Source organism: Gouania willdenowi, chromosome 13, assembly GCF_900634775.1.
Source record: "Gouania willdenowi chromosome 13, fGouWil2.1, whole genome shotgun sequence".
Classification (NCBI taxonomy): domain Eukaryota; kingdom Metazoa; phylum Chordata; class Actinopteri; order Blenniiformes; family Gobiesocidae; genus Gouania; species Gouania willdenowi.
In genome coordinates, this window is record NC_041056.1 from 5377571 (window position 1) to 5400539 (window position 22969).

The following is a 22969-nucleotide window of genomic DNA, read 5'->3' on the forward strand; positions in this document are numbered from 1 at the left end:
GGATTGTGCAAATGTTATATGGTCAGATGAAACCAAAATCAAACTTTTTTGTAAAAACTCAACTCGTCGTGTTTGGAGGAGAAAGAACACCATACCTACTGTAAAGCATGGGGGTGGTAACATCATGCTTTGGGGCTGCTTCTTTGCAAAGGGACCAGGACGACTGATCAGTGTAAAGGAAAAAATGAATGGGGCCATGCGTCGTGAGATTTTGAGTGAAAACCTCCTTCCATCAGCAAGGGCATTGGAGAAGAAACGTGGCTGGTCTTTCAGCACAACAATGATCCCAAACACACCGCCCGGGCAACCAAGGAGTGGCTTTGTAAGAAGCAATTCAAGGTTCTGGAGTGGCCTAGCCAGTCTCCAGATCTCAACTCCATAGAAAATCTTTGGAGGGAGTTGAAAGTCCGTGTTGCCCAGCGACAGCCCCAAAACATCACTGCTCTAGAGGAGATCTGCATGGAGGAATGGGCCAAAATACCAGCAACAGTGTGTGAAAACCTTGTGAAGACTTACAGAAAATGTTTGAGCTTTGTCATTGCCAACAAAGGGTACATTACAAAGTATTGAGATGAACTTTTGTGATTGACCAAATACTTATTTTCCACCATAATTTGCAAATGAATTCATTAAAAAATCCTACAATCTGATTTTTTGTTTTCTCATTTTGTCTCTCATAGTTGAGGTATATGATGAAAATTACAGGCCTCTCTCATCTTTTATAGTGGGAGAACTTGCACAATTGCCCCACTGTATATGGATGGATGGATGGGTGCATAAATAGTTATATGAATAGATTGCTGGATGCATGAATTATATGTGATTAGTTGGATGTATAGATGGATGAATGCTAAGATGGAAGGATGGATGATGGATGGATGCATACATAGATATGAATGGATGGATTGATGGAGGCATGTATGGATAAGTCATCAGTTGGATGTATGGATGGATGAATGTATTAATGGATGGATGGATGATCTATAAATATAATAATGATATATTATTAGTTAGATGTATGGATAGATGCATGCATTAATGGATGGATAGATGGTTGGTTTGGTGATAGATGCATTAATGGATGGATTAATGAATAGATAGATATATGAATGGATGGATGGATGGATGGATTATTAGATATATGAATGAATTGATTGATGGATGCATGAATGGATATGTGATGAGATGGATGTATGGATGGATGTATGGATGGATGGATGGATGTTGTTGAGGTGTAAAAACCAAATAACCTGTTTACTGCCTAGTATCTTCCTACACAGATTGATGTTAGGCCCCTCCCCCTCCCTCGCTGGCATATACACCACACTGTGTGATGTATGTTTTCTTGTGTGCGTTGATTGATTGATGGTGGAGAAGGTCTCTGGCACAATGAACGTTTGACCTGACGACTGACCTGTGTAAATTACAGTCAGAGTGTGGCTGTTATAGATTAGTTAGCCTCTTCTCCTTGCCATGTCAACAGAATAGAGCTAGTCTAAGATGCAGTGTCTCCATGTTGTGCAACACCAAGGTTGAAGAAGTCCATTATATTATATATTATATATATAAGACGCAACCATCACACATAAGGAGGTTTTTTTACGTCAGCTTCTCAGTTAGAAACCTAACCACAATCTAATCACTTTTTATTGTTTTAAAGTGGTAAAACATTTTATGAAAAAGCACATTTGTCTTTAGAAAGTTAGTAACTCTTTACAACCACTTTATGCCGTGGCATTTTAAGATATACTCCATTCAGATAAACAAAAATCTCCCTTTTATCAATATGATACAATGGCTGCTCTCCCTCTATCTGATTACCAACAGCTTCCTTTATATATTATTCATTCTCATGGTTTTGAAATATGTTTTTGTTTTTAGTTGTGGAAAATCTCTGGCCTCATTTAGATTGTCTTTTTTTTTTACTGGTCCAACAGTGTAACTAAATAGCTCCAGTTTTGTAGTTGTAAACATGTTTGTGATGACTTTTTATGGTGTGGTTTCATCTGGTCCATTGTATGTAGACACTTGTATCTAATGTAGTATGCACATGTTCAGTAACAAAGACATATTATTGAGATTTTTCTAAATATTCTATTACTACAAACATCTGTTTCTCTCACCATGATGAACCAGACCAATACTAACCACCAGGTTACGACATAAAAACCCTTAAAAGTTGATTTAAACAAAAAAAATGGTACTTATTTCGTGAAACAAAATCCTCAAAAGTAGTGTGCATGAATTCAGTGTTAATTATGATTTAGTTTTAGTCATAGTCTTGACTAAAAATGCAATTTAATCAAAATGTAGTTATCAGGACTATTTTGGTTATAGTCTAGTCTATAGTTAGCAGAATGATATTTAGATTTTAGTCAATTAAATCTGTTACAGATAGTCGACTAAAACATAAAGCATAAGTGTTTATTCATGATTCATTTAAAAAAAAAAAAAAAAATGTTATAAATACACACAGACAGATTTAATTCCAGCAATTTCATTTTGTACTTCCACCCACTTTCTTTGGAACACAAAAAGTGTGTTAATTTGACAACAAATTTTAATTTAGTTTTAGTCTTAGTGTTTTGACTAAAATTCTTTAGGTTTAGTCAAAATTTAGTCACCTGATTTGTTTTAATTTAGTCTTATTTTAGTCGACTAAAATACCAAGCAATTTTAGTCGACTAAATCAATTACAGATTTACAAGACAATTTTTACCGCTGGTATAGGAAACAAACGAAACCTACTGTAATTGATGTGTGTATATGTAATATATGAAACACAAATTTAACTTCATTTCAACACAACTGTGTCTATTTCAATACAAAAGCAGTACTGAATAACAAACAGACTGTCAAGTTTGAAATTGTATCTTTCTCCCATAATAATGCAAAAAAAAAAACCAAGTATTAACTTGCAACTCAATTTATACAAAACAAATAGTGCAAATGTCAAAGATCATAAAGACCTCAGAGTTGGCCGAGCCAATGAGAGCCGAACAGGAAAAAACGTCATACCCACTGAGCAAAGCAGTATCAAAACAAACATGACGGCCGACACGGAGAAGACCTTCTCAGCTGCACTCTGCTCTGTTTTAAAAGACCTGGATATATTGTTGAAATCACAAGAAGAGGCTTTAAAACCGTAAGTCTGTACCGTACGACACGCTGTTTGCGTCTGCTGGTTTTGTTTAGGGAAAAAGAACGACGCTTGTCGCGCTATTGTCGTCAGGTCCGCTCATTGTTTGATTGGTTACTCTGGCGCGTGTTTGTCCCGCCCCCACTCAGCCAACAGAACTCTAAACGAGCGTTTCCAGACTAATCGCCTTCCATGAATAATACAAGTAGATTAAGATGGATTCTGTCTTCTGATTGGATTTTCGTCACTTTCGTCTTGTCTTTTATTCTTTTATTTTAGCCTCAATCAAGGACTTCTTTTTTTAGTTTCCGCTTCGTTTTTCGTCTGCAAAAATATTTTTGTGACGAAAATAATGACGAAAATATTTAGTCAACAAAATTAACACTGGTGTATGCAGTAATATATGCAATTGTTTTTTTTTGTTTTTTTTTTTCTGGAGGGAAGCCATCTGCATCAAATATTTTGTTTAGTGTAATTATGTTTTCTGTATTACTGTATTTGTTCGAAATAAAACAGTATAACAAAATATATGTTAAATATCAAAGTTAAATTTATTCAGATAACTTTTTTCAGGAAGTTTACTTTGATCTCCTGTCCAAGCTTTGAACACATCAAAGCGATCAGCAGATGCCTCTGAAGGAGACTGGCAGTTGAAAGTCGAAACATGTCAGGAGATCAAAGCAAGCTTCCTGGAAAAAAAAGTTGTCTGAATAAATGAAACCTTAACATATTATAGACAGATGTGATGTGATCAATGCGTATGACCACATGACCACATCACATCATTGATTTAAATTCATACCATGTGACGAAATTATAGTTTAGTTTTCATTAGTTGACGAAAACATCAATATATTGTAATATAGTTTTTGTTCACATGTATTTTTTAATTAGCCATAGTCTCACTATTGTTTACTTAAAAAAAATGCAGTCAACGGAAACTATGACGAAAATTTCTAGTCGACAAAATCAACAGTGAAACCAGGATGTACGCTCACTTTTACGGAACTGGGTTCTCGCTAGCGCTGTTGAGCATAGGGGCCCCCGACGTTTCAAATTTGATCCCCTATGAAGTGATGTCGCCACCCATGGTGCGTTTTCAGCAGCGTAGGGGGGCTTTTCTGTTGTTTTAACTTTTATTTTTTAAATCGGTACCGTTGTAATTATTAGTCTTTTGTATAAAATGCTATTTCTTGTCTATACAGTGTGAGTATTTAAGAGTGGAGGACTACATTCATCATCACCTTCACCAATTCAATAAATAACGTTCGACTTAAAAGTAAGGCAGTAACAAAGATTTAAAAACAAAAACAACAACTTTGGCTTTACCTCACTAAATCTGGCCCTCAGAGAGTTAAAAATTTCAAAACTTTCCACACCGGTGGCACTTGTGCACCACACAATCCCCCTATGCTGTGAAAAATTCCTGGTGAGAACCGTGACGGAATATATAAAAAGAGACAGATATGTACCAACAATCAGCATTAACTAGAATTCTGTGCCAAACACAGAACTGTGCATGGCTTGGAAAAAGAAAACATAGTCATGTACAGTGTGTGACTCACTGTAGACTTGCAGATGTCCTTTAAAAGCAGTGCCTCCCCTGGGATTCTCAGCTTTGCATTCATAAATTCCAGAGTCCTCCAGCTGAATGTTGGGAATCTCCAGCACAGCCTGGGACTTCCGAAGACGCGCTTTCTTTGGGATGTTCCCATTTATCTTCCTCCATGTGATGGTTGGGACGGGACTAAGGGAGACAGGAGGATGAGAGGGAATGAGATGCAGTATAATAATATAGTATATGTAATATACAACAGTGGTTCTGTACCCTTTCAGACATTTAACCTGAAGCCATGAACCCCCTACTGCTGCCCAATTAAAAAATAACATAATATAATGCAGTGTTTTTCAACCAGGGTTGGGGTCAATTATAATTGTAATTGCGTAGTTGATAATTAATTACAATTATGGCATAATAATAATTTTAATTTTAAAAATGTGTTACTGTCGTAATTGTAATTAAATCGTATTTGAGTTCAGATAATTCACTTTGTAATTGCCATGAAAATTCTGTAAGAACTGTCAATTAGAATTTAACGCAAAAACTGTGCAGTTCTACACATATGTAGTTCCTTCAGGGATTATTCAGACACAGCCAGTCCCTCCTATCTCCTTTCCTATCCACTGTTCCTTTACCCTCGGAGTGTGATAAGGAGCGTTCAAGTTCACTTTAAGCTGAGGAAAAGAGGTTCAATGCTTCCTTTATAACCTCCTTTAGCCTAGGAAACACTGATGCATCCTTTACCAAAGGAGACGAGATAATGCTGACCCACCATTCACGATGACCGACAAGTAATGGAGATCATTTAAGTTGCCAATGCATTAATATGCCTTGAACAACTTTAAATAATCTAAAACCCATATATTATTATATGTAAGCCATATTATCAGATTATAACTTATATAAAACAGACACTCTGTCGTTCAAGAAAAGAGGCATTTTTAGCCACATTATGTTTTATTCATATTTGTGTGGAAGGTGAGTGTGAGAAATGTGACGTTCTTTTAGTTTACCTTTTGTTCCATGTAACCTGGTAGCCTCTTTTCCTTTGATTTACATTCAAACCTTGTGATTTTTGAGATGACATCAACAGAAAGTGTTATCAATGTGCGTTTAGTGGTCCATTTTTGGTAATGTGTAGTTTTTTCACCACGGCAGACGTCACTAACCTTCACGGCCGTCGGATTTATACGTCACCTCGTGGAAGTGCGTTTGATTGTCAAAACAAACGTGATGGCCTTTTCCTAATTCCTCACCTAACACCTTTCCTTAACACTGTGACATCATCCAGGGGATTAAGTAAAAGTGGATAGGAAAGGAGATAGGAGGGACTATTCGGACGCAGCCTCGAAGACACCAGCCGTAACAGTACCCCACTTTGGGAACCAAAGGTGTAGTATACAGTAAGAATAGAATAATACGGAATTTACATTATGGCTAGTAATAGTTTTGATAGTTTCCCTTACCTAGATATCCAGAGATCAGACACATAGTGTTTACTTAAATAAGTAATAATACTGGCGTTGAAGTCATGTAGTTTGTTGATTCTGAATGTATTTGTTTATTTAAATAACTCCTTTTAGACGTCTACATTGCCTTCATCTTTCCAACCTTTTTCATCATCGGTGCAAAGACCAACCGCTGTGGGCTGCGTCTGCAACAACCTCTCTAAATATATCCACCAACTCTTATCTGCACAAGCCCCAACCACCCCTGTGTTCTTATCTGCCACTTTAGCTGCTTCTCTAAAGAGAGAAAAGCAAAGAAAACCTCCACCCTCTTCATCTCTTCACAGCTCTTAGATAACATCCTGTGTTTTAGAGCCAACACCTCATATCAGACATGATGGTGTTGATCAGTCTAGGGATTCTTCTATTTAGTTTTATCATTCTTAATTCCGAACCAAAGTCAAAAGTGGGAGGGATTGGCATTGGCATTGAAAAAAAGTGTGCAGCATAGCACAAGGCACACATATACAATAACTGTGATAATAACAACAACATAGGTAATATACTGTAAAATATAAAACAATATTAAACCAAGAGCACTCAGAGCACAAACCTTCGCCAAGCTCCAAATCAGTGTTGTTTTTATCAGCCGTCTTAGTTTTAGTCCTAGTTTTATGGACAAAAAACTATCACATTTTAGGCGTTTTAAACTTTGTGGTACTATTGGTCAAGTTTAGTTGACAGAAACTCAAAAAAAAAAAAAAAGTGATAGTCTTTTAACTTTATTTTAGGTCAATAAATGTTTGAAATTGGAATCAAGGTTTACAGGTTTTCAATCGTGATAAATTGTGATGAAATGCGCAATCCAGATCCAAAACGGATGAAACTCTGTTGGGTAATTGAGGAACCATTCCGACATATCTGAGTCAACTTTCATAAGGATTGTCATTTACATTTACATTTATACAAATTCTTGAAATTTCGTCAATAATGAGAAATAGAGATTTCAGTTTATTGATCTGGATCCCCTCCAAAATTTTATGGAATCTTTCATGGTGTAAGGTCTTTCTTTGGTAGCAATTTTGTCAAAATCTGGTCAATTCTTTTGACATAATCCTGCTAATGGGCAAAGAAACAAATACAAACTGGGTATATTACTTCCTTTACGGAGGTGATATCTAAACAATGTAAACGTGCAACAATAAAACACACAATACAACCAAACACGGACACACGAACCCACATGCCGATAAAAACAATTGATGTAATAGGCTCAGTGGACTGTTGCCACTTCTCTGGTTGACCATTGACTAATTTAAAGCATAAATCTATTTTTTTCAACTGTAGCTGTGTTTCATCCACGAGTTGTTCTCATTCACTACTGATGACAGTGTGAACCCAAAAACACTGTCAAGGTGACATTTCTAGGGCTGATTGAAAGTTGTTAGCAAAACAATAGCAGATGTTGATATTGTGGCTTCGACAGAAACACGTGAATGTGGATGAAATCGGAGTGACTCGGAACGATTTATTTTATTTCTAATTTGTTACATTTCTACACCCAACCAATACTGATAAAAACATTATTATTATTCTTTGATTATTTTTTTTAATTTCATGGTCCCTTCATAAACTGCTGACTTCAGGTCAGGTTTATGAGCTACTTTTTACTTGTACTTGAGTACCTCAGCAAAACACTCAAAAAAAAATGTCCCTTTTTTCTCTGCTCCCTTTTTTTCCACCCATATCTGTCCTTGCTGCTGCTTTTGTTTTGTGAATCTAATAGGAGCCTCTCTTTGCATCTCATCTAAAACTAGAATTATGAATCAGTTCGTCTCTCAATCTAATCGACCAAAGTTTTTCGACAAAAAGATCGGGCAGTGGTGAGCCCGCCTGTCCAAGCTGTACGTTTGCGGCTGGATATGCACTTGGCCCTTGGAACAAGTGGCGAGTTGTGTGTCTGTCGATTCTTTCCATGAAGGACGTGGAAGACATCTACATGATTAGAATGATGGTAGCAGGCAAGGTGCTGATTGGAGCTGGCAGCTTTCTGACCTATCGCAAAGTCCGTATAACGTTGGCAGCTGTTTTGGGAAGGCGTTATGCAGACAGATGTCCCCCTCCTCTCCCCCACCGCCACCTGGAACTTTGTTTCTGGACGGGATGAAGCTGAAATCAAATTTTGTTGCTTTGCAACATGTGCAGTGACAAATAAAGTTGATTCTGATTCTGAGTACTTTACGTATGACTTACTTGTACTTCTACTTCAGTAGGATTTATCAGTACTCTTCACCCGTCTGATAACAACAACAAACAGCCATTTGTATTGAAAACAAACACATAATTTCACCAAAAGTATCACATTATTTTGAAATTAAAGTCAGTTGTGAACTGAACTCCCCAAATGTTAATTTGGAGTTAAAGGGATGATAGGAATTACATAGTGACTATACTGAACTTAACCACACATATTTAATACCACATTGTCGGACGAAAATGACTGAAATATTAAAATGTTTATAACAAGGGTTTAAAATTGATATTCAAGCAATGTTTTCTCGAGCGTGTTTATTCATGACTTTCCCCAAAGGTCTTGATGATAGATGAGTTGCACATGCGGTGAAAGGATGTCTCACTACGTGCACACTATCTGCAGTGTCGTGTATGACAACAAGATTTGACAGGTCTTTGAGAGATGGAAACGTGACACCGTACAAATCTCCACTGAACCCATCAATCATTGAGCTGCCACGGAAATGCTCCATCCCTGAGCCTCTTCTTTTTTTTTTTTTTTTTTTTTTTTTTTAGTGTTAAATCGACTCTAAATTCACAAGGACAATGAAGTGCTCTTGGCGGTGATGGGATTAAAGACAGCTTTTAATTTACCTTTTATACTTCTGTTCGGACGTACTTGGTAACTACTTTAGTATTTCATCTTAATTACAGAATAACAATGAATGGAAACAAATCAAATGATTTGAATAAAGGAGAAAAAAGCTTCAAATTTGTATCAATCTTTTGTTTTGTCAGACAATAAATTGCGGTTTTGGTTTTCTTTTAGGGCGGGGCCCAGCACTACCAATAATGATGGCCTTTATTTTTTTTTTTTTTAAAAAGAAAAAAAAAGAAACCATAAATGTCATTCATTGTTACCATGAGGGAATAAATCATCACCCAATGACGTCTTTCTGTCTTTCAGTCCTCGGCTGCTCCTAATTTCAGTAAAGCTTGAGCGACGCTGCTTTTGATGTCAAACAAAATGAAGGATTTTTTTCATGGCGTTAGTTTTGGTAACGGAAAATATCAAAGCAAACCAAACCAGAAAAACAAAAACCAAGAGTCATGATTTTTTAGATTATTGCAAGATCTACTGCCAGTGTTCATTTTGTCAACTGAACATACTAAGTAAAAAATAAATAAATAAAAAAAGCTACGTCAAAATATATTTATATTTCTGTCGACTGATAAAAATTAAATACATATACATATACATATATAAATACATATACAATAAGCCTTTTCACACTCTCGTACTGGTTCAGTTCTTCCACATTAGGTCAAAGGTCAAGAGGGATAAACTCTCCATGGCTGACATGTAGGAAGCGAGTCTGACAGAGAATTAGATAATTTTACTTTTAAGTGAATATCAGAATCAGAATCAGAATCAACTTTATTGGCCAAGGGTGTATGAATACACACGAGGAATTTCTTTTGGTGACCTGTGCTCTCTCAGGTAGTGTAATATGTACCTCGTAAAAGTACCTTTCAAAGTGAGAACTCATACTGTTCTTTTCACACTCGGAAATCACGCTTGTCCCATCAATAATAATAATATATTTTTATTTATAAGCGCTTTTCAAAAACTCTAAAATACTTTACAGTTGGTAAAACAATTACACAAGTCAGAAAAAGAAACCAACAACAATAAAGAAAATACAGAAAATGCATAATCAAAAGTTAAAAGCTTGGGAGAGGTTTTACAAAAGGGCTCAGAAACGTGCATCATTCCCAGGTAGAGTCGTAATCCGCCCGCTGGAGACCCAGTTTGTCGGTGTTTTTATTCACCAGGGGTGGAAGCGAGGGGACTGCCTTGCTTCAATACTGCTGCTGCTGCTCGGATCGGCTGAAATCGGCATCAGTGAAAAACCATGGACACCTCCCTGAGTCTGAATGTGTGTAATATTGATAATATAAACACTATTAAAACACTAACGATCTCTGGAATAACATTACAAACGCTGTTACGTTTGTTAACGTTTATATCCCTCTGACCTATGACCCCCCCAGGTCGCGCATGTGCAGTTTCAGAGTGTGAAAAGGCTTATTCTGTCACATGGGATGAAATCTAATCAGAACTCATGTGAACATGCGTTCTCAATTGATCAAATGTGTAGATTTCCAACCATTAATACCATCCCATATCAGGTTGATGCTTTTAGTCAATATTTTAGTCAAATCTGTAACAGATTTAGTCGACTAAAATCTGAATGTCATTTGGTTGACCAAAACTAGACTGAAAAAGTTCTGATGACTAAATATTGACTGAAACTAGTAAATAGTTTTGGTAAAGGAAAAGATTAAAGAGAAGCAAAGTAGAAAAACAAAAACCAAGTCATGAATTTTAGATCATTGCAAAATCTACAGCCAGTGTTAATATTGAAGACTAAAATTTTTTAAGTAATAACTGCACTAAAAAAAAAAAAAAATACATCTAAGTATATTTACATTTCCATCGACTAATAAAAATGAAACTATGACTTTGTCGACAAAATCTAATCAGAACTCATGTGAACATGTGTAAATTTCCTAACATTAATACAATCTCATATCAGGTTAATAAATGGTAATTTAATCTTTAAAAAACTGCATCATTTCTTTTGCTTTATATTTTTGTCAAATCTGTAACGATTTAGTCGACTAAAATCCTTAATGTCATTTAGTTGCCCAAAACTAGACTATAACTGAAATAGTCCTGATGAATAAATATTGACAAAAACCAAATAGTTTTGGTAAATGAAAATATCAAAAAAAGAATAAAACTAGAATAACAAAAACCAACAGTCCTGCATTTTAAATCATTGCAAAATTTAATGCCAGTGTCATTTTGTCGATAAGTATTTTTTTTTTTGTCATATAGATTTTGTCAACTACATATTTTTAAGTAACAGGAACTAGACCAGGGATCTGCAACCTTTACTCTCAAAGGAGCCATTTTGCCTCATCTCACCTGGATTAAATTCCTCCTGGAGCCAGAAAAAAAACCTTCTCAATGAAGACAATACAGTGAATGAAATTCTATACAGTTAAAATGACATAGAATAATGTTTGATTTCATGATTTGATTTATATTGATCATGTAAATGGCAACTTAAAAACAGAATAAAATAAAATGAAATAAATTAACATCAAGAAATAACAACTAAACAGTATCTTGCATCTTCAAATTCTTACACATCTCAGTTTACATGAGCACAATGTCATATAAAGAAGATTATTTTTAGTTAATGTATTTAAAGGGCTACAAACAGTAACTTGAAGTTTGATAACACATGATCATGTGATCAACACATGCTAATTTCTCATTTCTTGCCACACTTAAAACATGCATATTTAACCTGCACATTGGTGGTTAAATGAATCTGTTCCCACACAATTAAAATCTCTATTTTCTTCCAGAATAGTGTTTTTGTTGGTTTAGTTATTTACCAGGGATTTAAAACTTAAGGTTAGCCACAGGTGCAGGAAAGTTGAAGGTCTGTAGATGTTGCAGGAAGTGAGGTAGGAAGGTGCTGAGTCATTGCACAATGTGATTTATTTTTAGGTTAACAAATTGTTATATCTTGATTTTATTTGTCATTAATCAATGATAGCCTCTGTAGGAAAATAACAACTCTGTATTTCAATAGGTTTTTTTAAAGCTATAGGGAGCCATTGCAAAAGAGTCAAAGAGCCACGTGAGGCTCCAGAGCCGCAGGTTGCAGACCCCTGAACTAGACTAAGACTATTTTTTATTTTAATTTTTTAAGTTAACAAAAACTAGGTCAAAGTATATTTATATTTTTGTCATTGAATAAAAACAACACTATATGATTTTATTCAATGGGACGTAATTCAATGAATATTTAAAGCATAAACGTTTATGCTTTAAATTTTAGTCAACTATCTTTAACAGATTTAGTCAACTAAAATCCAAATGTCATTTCATGAGCAAAACCAGACTATGAATGAAACAGTCCTGAATTTTGACTAAAACTACTTTAATCAAAAAACTAAAACTAATAATCTTAAATTTAAACTTCCTTGAGCAAAAATAATAATTACTGCTAATGATTTTTGTTCAAATGAATTTATCCCATATTTATAAGGTCGACTTTTAATATGCGTCTCATTCTGTGCTGAAAATAATCATCATATTAAAAAAAAAAAAAACAATCACAGAGCAAAAGGTCGGCTCCATACTGGTCCCATTATTACAAATGTAGCAGCTAAAGTACATAAAACGATAACACAGAGATATATAAAGAATCCTTTTACTGGTATAAGCCGAGAACGACGTACAAGTGTGGCGTAGAACCACAAATGTAAAACATGTCGTGTCAAGAGGCTCTTTGCAATCCTACAAATGTGGTTCTGAACAGCTCGATGACATCCAATAATGGAGGAGCTTCAAGTGTTTGATTCCCTCAGAGGTCACTAAAAGTATATCCACTGCTCCAACAGTTCACACTGCATATTGCTTTACACGTTGAAATGTGTGGGTGATGGCTTACCGACGTGTTTTATCTTTTAAATCATTATTTTTTACAGTATTTTCAACAGCTTTATCACTCTTAAATATAACTGCAGTGAGGATTCAAAGTAGAGTGTGAGGTGAACATTTCTAATCCAATGTCGCTGTCTTTTAAAAACGTCTGATGCCCAAGAGGTAAATTAATGCTAATGTTAACAAAATGTGTCAGTCAAAGGGAGGATTATTATGTTTTGTTTGTGAGAAAAGCATTGCAAACAAAATAGTTCCTTGGACTGTTTTCGTGGAACCATAAACAATAATAAACTCATCATAGCTTAATATTATCTGTCTCGGTGTGATTCTCATCATGCATGAATGCAAAAGCAGAAGTGGCAATTTTTCCAAAACAAAACACTGACAAATACATAAAAATGAAACATATTTTGTATTTTATTATTTACATATTTGTATCTCTTATTAGTGAGGATGGAATGGCATCTTCAATATAGTATTTGTTTCTTGCTAATGCTAGGGTAATTTGATTCTAGCCTAATGCTAAGCTAATACTAGGCTTGTGCTAAGCTAATGGTAGGCTAATGCTAGGCAAGTGTTAGGCTAATGCTAGGCTAATGCTAGTGTCAGTACCCAATACTTTCACGGGCCGGATCCTTTCAGATCCTTTTAACGCATGCACGTAGACTTCATTCACTCGCAGTTCTTTGAGAAAAGAGCTGCTGGGACGTGATATTTGAATGTAAACCGACCATACGATGTCTGTTAAATATTTTAATACTACACATCTAAATATGTGACTGTTTTGTAGCTTTTTTTTAAATTGTTAATAAAAAAACAACACTGACAATCAAAAACCAAACAAAAAATAAGATAAAAACCAAAATTAATCAAAATTCACTCAAAACGTAAATTTCTAATTATTTTTAAGTAGCAGGGTCTGAACCTTTTAAATAGTAAACGAACTGCTGTAAAATGGGCAAAAACCGGATGGAGACACGTTTTGCGCATGCGTTGAAGAATCTACAGAAAAGGATTCGGCCCATGAAAGGATTGGGCACTGCCAGCAAGGCTAATGCTAATCTACTGCTAAGCTTATATTAGGCTATTGTTAGACTAGTGTTTGGCTAATGTTATGGTAATGCTAGGCTAATGCTAGGTTAATGCTAAGCTAATACTAACCTCGTGGTAAGGTACTAACCGAGGCTAATGCTAGGCTTATGATAATCTACTGCTAATATAAAGCAAGGTTAATGCTAGGATAATCAGGATTCCCACACTGTTTTCACAATGATATTTCAAAACTTCTCCAAAACTTTTACAAAATCCATCCATTTTCTGAACCGCTTGTTCCTGTTTTTTTTTTTTTCTTTCAGGGTCGCTGGGCTTTTCCAAAATATTATACCAAATTTACATGACTTAGTTCTGTACCGCTAAGATCTATTAGAGCGCAAAAATGAGCGGACCTTTCCAGTGTACTAGTGTAACAGGTCTGTGAGTGTGGAAATAGGCTATATTTATAAAAAAAAAATCCAAAACAGTTAAAATATTTCATGATTTTTCAAGACTGTAAAATCGTTTTATGCTTATCTACTGCTATCTTAATGCTAGGCAAATGCTAGGTTAATGCTAATCTACTGCTAATATAATGCTAGGCTAATGCTAAGCAAATGCTCGGATAATGCTAGTCTACCGTTAATACAATGTTAGGCTAATGCACCAATGCTAAGCTAATGGTGTGGGATTTGGGGTGTGGGGCTACTGTGGGAGGGTTCTGGGACTTGATTTGTGGATGACGTCAGGTTCTCCATTTTTTTCTAGCAACCGAACAAGTGCTGTGTTTCAGCTTTGCATCCTCACTTGCATTTTCTTAGGAAATGCAAATATTAAATTTTTTTTTTTTTCCATAATTAAAAGACTCCATTCTTTCTTTGTGGTCCGACACCAAATGCTCCATGGACCGGTATCGGCCTGAGACCCGTCGGATGGGGACCCCTGGGTTATGGTACTCCATTGAGTTCTCATACAGGTTGACCTCCAACTGGAGCAACTATTTTCTATTACCGTTGCCAGTTGAGGTGCTTGGACTGCTGACTAGAATACGCTGTACCCTGCTGGTGGAGGACCAGGCACAGCCAGAAAGGTCAAGCATTCAAGGTTAGTACGCTCTCTGCTGCTGGAAATCTACAGCAACACAATTACCTTTTTTTTTTAAAACTAACATTACTGACACACACACACACACACTGCAAGAGTGTAATAAATTACAAACATGTTTGATTTTAACACAATACATGCATGAACTCTCGGCACTGGCATAATAACTTAGGACGTTGTCTGACCCAAAGTTCCATTAAATATTCAAATTAGAAAGGCATCATAAAAACGTCACTCAAGGTGAAATATCTTAAAAGTTGGGAGGACCGTCTTTATCGTTCTGTTTTTCATTTTTATTGTCACATTGTTCTCTTTGCCCTTGAATGCAATCTCCAAAGCAGTGCCAGGAGTAAATATCACCTGAGAAAATCCCATGAAAAGAGCTCAGACCTTCACACTCCAAGAGTTTCTCCTTTTACGCCCCGTTCAAGAAAGTGAGGTCGTCATACATATTGATCAACAGGAGCACAATAAACATTTTAACTTCATTGTTGGTGTTGTGTAAAGATCGGCGTTCCTTATTAGGGCGTATGGATAAATCGTTCATCTCTGCTTAAAAAGACTAAATCAATGACATCCTTGTGTGTCTGAGAGCCTTCGTGCATAAAAATACTTCTTTGTGGGAAGTGCAAGTTTCGCATCTCAGAAAGACCAATAAATGGACTGTGTTGGAAATGGCATACTATACTATGTACTATAGCACCCCATAGGAAATATGAATTATTCCACGTCCTTTGTTTCTAATATCTCTGTGACCTGAATCTATTAGACTTCTTCTTTTATTGCTTTATTTGAACTATCTACTATGACATTTATATATAAATAATAATATCTAAAAGTGCAAAGAGTAACTAAAGCCTGAAATTTTGGAAGATGTGCAGGAACAAAAAATGGCTTTATTATGGGCGTGGCTTCTGGAGCAGTTAAGACACACCCAGGCTGTAATCGAAATGGCATACTCCATACTATACACTACAGAACCAATAAGTATATACTGTCTACTATGTGCTATAAGTATGATTAGGATGATGAGCATTCCCAATGAAGTATACTTCCACGTTTCCCAAGAGGCATTTCAAACGACAACAATCTGAAACACAATGAGGATAAATATCTCTGTTAATTTGCAACATTTGAAAGTTCTGAAAACATTTTAGGCGAGAAAGTGACCAGATAGAATATCAACATGTGATCGTTTGATCAATAAAACTCGCGTATACACATTTAATTCCGACATTTTGGATATTTTGCAGAGACCCGCCATTGTGCTACTGAAAAAACTTCCGGTTAACTTCAAAGTAAGAGCCTTTTTTAGTATTTACAAAAAAGTAAAAAAAAAAAAAGTAATGGAAATCAAGAAGAAATAGTTTTATTTTAAAACGAGCATCTTTGGTTTTTAGCTTGAAGCCGGTCCCATTACCATTTTATATTCCGCTCACAATGCATCATGGGGCAGATGCGTATGACGAGTGTGCCACCGTGTATACTTAAGAAATGTCCCGATAGAGTATACATCCGGGTATTTCTCGCATACTTTTCATACTATCTAATGTGAACATACTACATACTCATTTTTTACATCAAACTTATTATGGGTAGTACGTTAGTATGACATCTCCAACACAGCCATGGCCAAATTTAGACCGTAGTTTACATGCTATGCATATGTTAGCGCAATGAAATGTTTTTTTCGTTAAAAAAAACATTAAATAAAAAAAAATCAATTTGAACATTTTTTGGATCGATACATAAATTGCACGGTGAAATATTGCGATATATCACCGAATTGATTTTTTTTTTTACACCCTTAGTTTCTACGTTCCCACATCCAAACTCCTCTTAACTATCAACAATATAAAAGTCATGGCAAAAACTCAATAATGACCCAACATTTCAATGCAATGTCATTTACTTTACATTACCTTTCAGAGAAGCCGTTTTTCTATCTTTATACATTAATTTCAAGGGAAATACATTGTGAACAATGAAGACAGTAGAACTATAACTTTGGTAAAGTGTGTCATGAGGTTTGGAAAATGGGTCTTTTCCCTCCTGGCAGACGACCATTAACAATTTCCCTTTTTTTTTAAACATGCAACCTTGGCTTCCTGCTGAAAGTGCCCAGGAAACACATATACATTAGGCCACTCAATTATAAAAAACACATGGTTCCCTCGGGTTGAATTCTCTACTCAGTCTTTTCTTCGTGCACTAACATCTGACAGCGGCTGCACTTCTCTGCACTCACTAAACATATCGCCCCAAGACAAGAAACTCTTGCTTCCCATTCAGGTAATGGACTAAATGTAATTTAAAGACTGAGAGGCAAAAAAAAAAACATATTCATTTTACTCTTTTTCTTTTATCAGAAAAATCTCTCCACGCAACAGCTTTACTGTTCCAGGTAATTAATAGAAAAAAAAGTGTGTAATGAACTGCTAGACGTGTTACCATGTGTTGTTGTTTACTTACTTCCCCAGAGCAAAGCACTCCAGCCTGACAGTGACTCCTTTTGGTGCCAGGACAGATGGAGAGAAATGCACTTCGATTTTGGGTTCGTATTCACCCATAACACCTAGAGAAAAGTGAAAAACAGCAGCGTTAGACATTGTGAACAAACCTCACAGGAAGTGCTTACCTCACCTGTCACCAGATTGTTAGTTTTCTAGCGCTGGGCTGAACAAAAAGCAACAGGATTGAGCAATGATAGGGATTTAATAAGGGTGCAAGTGACAAAGGAATAAAAACTGATCATTTAAATCTCCACTAGAACTAATTAAAGCTCAGAGAAGAGCCACAGGATGAGGAATACACACTCGAGCTTAATGACTATTATATCCTTATCAAGTCTTCTTTTGTTCACTCGCTCTTTGTGTGGCAACAGATGTTTTGAAGTACCAAACTGCGAGCTTAAAACCATTGATAAAAATCCATTTAAGCTCTATAATCAATGTAAGATTTAGATTAAAACAAAAACAGAAATCTTGGATAATATTCCTACAAATATTGGTTTGTTTGCTTTGGCTTTGTAAACTTTGTGTATGTACACTGAATGAATGACAGAACCATAAATATACATTTCTTCCCGATGAACTTCGATGTTGATGTTCAAGTTAGTGGTTCCCAAACTGGGGGGCGCGTCTCCGCAACATGAAAAGAAGGGTGGCATGAGAACTTTGTACCTAAAGAACTGTATTTTTACTCTTCTAAAATATGTGGTTTTTTTATGTTGTTTTTATAAGTTTTGAAGAAGAATAGGCACAATTTTTAGCTTTTAGAAAAAGGTCACTTTTATTAACCATTTTTGTTGGAATTTTGTTGCAATTGGGGGGTGGGGGAGGGGCCGGGGGTGAGTTTGAGAACATTTTTTTTTATTTTGGAATTAATTATTCAGAATTAAAGTATTCTGCTTTGTGTTTACATGGAATACATGTTTATTCTGCTTTATTTTATGTCTAGGTGTTGGGAAGGGTTGTGATTGTACAGGAGGTGAATGTCATGTATTCGTGTTCATCGGGAAAATCACAATAAACCATTTTCTTTTCTGCTAAAACATAGGAGACCATATAATTAGAACTATTTTCACTTTTATTTTAATTGTAGTTTTGAAGCAGCAGCTCGACAATAACATCCTGTTTCACTTTGGTCAGCTGAGCAGGAGAAGATAGAGGACGTACTTTGGCTAATCAAAGCCAGCAGCAACAACTGCTCTATCTCCATCTACAGGATGTTAAGTGGAAGGAGAACTTTACGATGACCCCGCACGTCATTAGTGAAGCCATGTGGTCTGGTGCAGGGCTTCATGCCCCCCGATGAAGCCTGGTTCTTTTGTCTGTGTATGTGTATGTACGTGAATGTCCGCATGTTTATGCTTCCGTCCATCCAATCTTTTCATTATATCCATATCTTCTATGGCTCTTATTAAATAAATAGTCTCGGCTTGAGTCCAAAACTTGCTTCAGGCGGCCATCTTGGATTATGTCATCACCACGTGTCATCGTGACAGGACGAGCATGCGCAGAACGACCACAATTTATTAAAAGTTAAACGTTTACAAGATCGAGGAATTTTTCCATTCGGAATTAAAATTAGAATAAACCAGCCACTAACTTCAGATTTAAGTTTAAATCAGAATGGCCATTTTCACTTGGAATTAGGTGTTTACAAGGTCAGATTTAATCTTTTTAAAGAAGATTTCATTTTCATTCTGAATTAAAGGAGAATTAAAGCTCTCATGTAAATGTAGCCATTGTTGCTCTTTGCCAAACGCACCAAACTTTCCAAACAACGTGACGTAACGAAGGCGACACTTTGGTCAGAAAAAATGAATCAGCACCAAATCTTTGTGGTCCTGATGTTTGTAGTCCATCCATGTCTGTGCCCTTTTGTTTGTGCGTCTTCATCATCATCCTGTTTTTGGTCCTACTTCCTGTATTTGATCCGGGTTTGCTTCACTTGACAACGGGCGGACCAACGCACACACTTTACAGGGGACCAGACTTTGAATGAGCTTCCACACCACTGCAAACGGACTGGACTGTCTGTGGAAATAAAGCCTGGTGTGGACTAAAGAGGTATATGTGAAAGCACCCTGAGTAACAGCCTTCATTGTTTGCCTTCACCACATAAAATACTCACCAGCTGAACCATAACACTGGGAAATTAACCTCCATTTATTAAACTTGTGGTTTAACAGAGCGCCCTGAACTCCCAATTAAATCATTGAAATGTAAATCAATGTGTATTTAATAGAGCCATAAATTTAAAAATACAAAAATGAAACTGAAACTTCAAACGTCAACAGCAAAAGAACTTTATTGTCCTCAAGTGTGAGTAATGCACTCGGTAATTTGAAAGCACAAGGACACAAGTGATAATGTGTTATCAGACTTGCTGAGTGTCACTAGCCTCTACACTGCAAGTCCTAGCCAGGAGGCCCATTTCCAATGTTTATTCATCTGCGTGCTAAGCCGACTATTTCCATTTTGCTAAGCTGATACGCTACAAGGCTTTCAGCACATTTTAGGAAACCCCAAAAAAAACAAACACTCAATTGCTGAGCAGTCATGTGATTAAAACGTTAACATTTTAGCCAATAAGCAGAGGACGCAGCACGTTCCTGTCTGCACACACATAAAAACACACATTACTGTATTTTGCAGAACTGCTCCACCGGGATCCGAGAATCCATGTTACGTGAAGAAAAATGACTGAGGTGACACGTAAAAGCATGATTACACCTCCTACGTACTTCTGACATGGTCTAAACATGGCTGTATGCTTACAAAAAGGATTTATGATATTGAATCTAAAGACGTTTTCAGTTCAAATCCCATTCCCTGCATTTATGACTTCAATACTTTTTCACATAAATTGACTTTGTAATGATTCATCGACTCCTCCCACTATCAGTATAATAACTAGGAACAAAATATACGTCTAAGGTTTACACTTTTTTTTATCTTAAACCTACATCAAGGCTTTCATTGTTCTTGTGGAAGTGGTTTTAATTGTTATTCTATATTAAATTAGGAGCTAAATCGTAATGAAAGCACATGGGCATCATGTTTTGTAGCTATCATTTCTGTGTTTTCTCACTTGTGTAAATAAAAGGACGCCTGTGGAGTAAGTTTTGCCGCGTGTATTATCTGCTGTTATTGTGATAAGCCTTTACGCCTCATTATTTTCCTTTTCCCTAAAGAATAAATATTATCTTGCATAACTTTTTGGTTTGCTTTGCACATTTCTGTTGATTTAGGAAATAACATTTGTACTACTTTCACGCTGTGAAAAGCAGTGTACAGTTTTTATGCGTATTTAATGCCAACTTTTTTTTTAGTATGTAACGAAATGACAAACCCAGTTTGAGCTGTTTATTAGTTAACATCTTTTATCACATTAATATTTCTCTTCTGACTTTCATGACCGTTGTCAGTTTGGAACATCATGAACTGACACAGACGGCTGCAGGCTGTAAATAACATCTTCGTAAATTCCAGATGCTAATTTTAAAATGCATTGACCAAACTTGGTATTTTTGACTTATCCATATTAAAGGACATTAAATAGTTTTATGTGAAACCACAAGAAATGTTTACTCTGGCTTTGTAACCTTCAACCTATCCACATGCAATTAATGAGTCATGTTGCAACGTTATGTGCTGCTAAAAACAACAACGACAACAACAAGTATTGAATACTTCAGACAGTCATGGAAAACGTAGCCAAGTGATTTCGAAAAATTGGTAAAGATAAGGAAAAAAAAAGACAGAGAAAAGAGAAGAAAAAATTCAAAAGAAGAAAGAGAAGAAAAGAAAAAATATTTAAAAAATGGTGAAGTAAAAGTTGAATAAAAACAAAACAGTATGAATTTTCATGAATTCTATTCAAGTTCGTCCACATGATGTTAACATAGCGTGTGTTCGCCATATCTGCACTGGTTTCCTCCCACAGTGAGTGAAAAAACATCCTGATGGGTTTTTTGGTAATATGTGTGTGTGCCTCGATGTGTGCGTTTTATATTGACAGGTATGACATAAGTTAGCCTGGCTAGAGGTAAAGTTAGCCTGGCTAGAGGTAAAGTTAGCTGAGTCAAGCTCAAGCACACCATTCTTTGATAGATTGTTGGTGTTAATGTGAAAAAAAGATGCTACTCTTTTATTTTGAAGGGAATACATGGGGGAAAAAAGTGACTTACTTTTAACAGTTGGTGGCACTAAAGTTGCAGTACGTAAACTTTTTTGGCTTACTTTGGTCAAAAATCCATAATAACCATTGAGCATATTGTAATTCAAAGTGTTCTGAGAGGATTCTGGACCTCTACTCCTTCTCTTGGCTCTCTAATCAAGCTTTAAGGTGCGTTCACACCGAACGCGACTTCTGCCACTCTGGCTAAAACATTACAATTAAAATCAATGTAAACGTCAAGCAGCCTCCCTTTAAGCGACGCGACTCGCGTGATTCCAGTGACTATATCGAAAATTTCAACTTTTCAAGCGACTTCAAGTGACGCTGTGTCACAACATTTAATCGGCAATGAGTTTCCCTCCACATCACTCGCCGTGGTCAGAGAAGGGTACGTCTGTAGGAAAGGAGGTTGCAAAATTCCAAATTTTAAGTACATTTTGAGTGAACTCATGCTTTCGTAAATCTGTAAGTTCAGCATTTAAAACCTTAAGCACAAACTGCCGAAGAAGTGTGCAGCCCTCTCAGGGTCGTCATGTCACTGGAGCGATGAAGTGATGAAGCTAGCAAAAAGCGCGACTATGTTCAAGCGACTCATCAGGGGTGATTTAAGCAACTATAGTTGCTGAGGTCGTGTTCAGTGTGAACGCACCTTTAGAAATCCAGGAGCATGCCGCTTCTTTTCAGCCAATCAGAGATTGCTTTACCAACCACGTGCTCTAAGAGCTGTTTTGGGAGATACTATTGGCTGCCTTCATGTTCCATCAGTAGTGAAAGTGCAATGGTTGACGTTCCGGCAAGAAAAGTCCCCATCGCGACGTTAGGCACAACAGCTTACACGGCTAAGCAAAAAGGAAGAAAGACGTGGAGAAGCAACCCATGGAGGTCCGCGAGGTCCCAAAGCAGATGCTCGCGTCCATCAGAAAACTCTTCAATACCACAAAAAACAGTCGCTAGATTTTATCAATAGTTGGTCTTGGGGAAAAAAGTCGGTAAGACGAGTTGGAAAGTCGCCAGATTTAGCGACAAAGTCACAGCAAAGGAGGATGTCGGTGGATTCAAAACAGGGAGGGGAGGGGGCAGCGTGGTTGATTCCATACAAGTCTCACAATTCTACATACTGCAGCTTTAAGTGGTAACATAATTTTTTTCAGTCATTATTTTCCCACTGATCTGTAGAACTATATATATATATATATATATATATATATATATATATATATATATATATATATATA

The 22969-nt window shown here is 36.3% G+C and overlaps 1 protein-coding gene across 3 annotated transcripts in view; it reads right to left on the reverse strand.

The window, feature by feature from the left end:
- Positions 1-22969, reverse strand: part of cntn5 (contactin 5) — a 185794-nt gene that overhangs the window by 58887 nt on the left and 103938 nt on the right. For all 3 annotated transcript variants that reach the window (XM_028464797.1, XM_028464796.1, XM_028464795.1), the window contains exons 8-9: positions 17520-17622; positions 4705-4886 (exon numbers count right to left, since the gene is read on the reverse strand). In XM_028464797.1, the coding sequence (XP_028320598.1) occupies positions 4705-4886; positions 17520-17622 (285 nt within the window). The remainder of the gene's footprint in view (positions 1-4704; positions 4887-17519; positions 17623-22969) is intronic.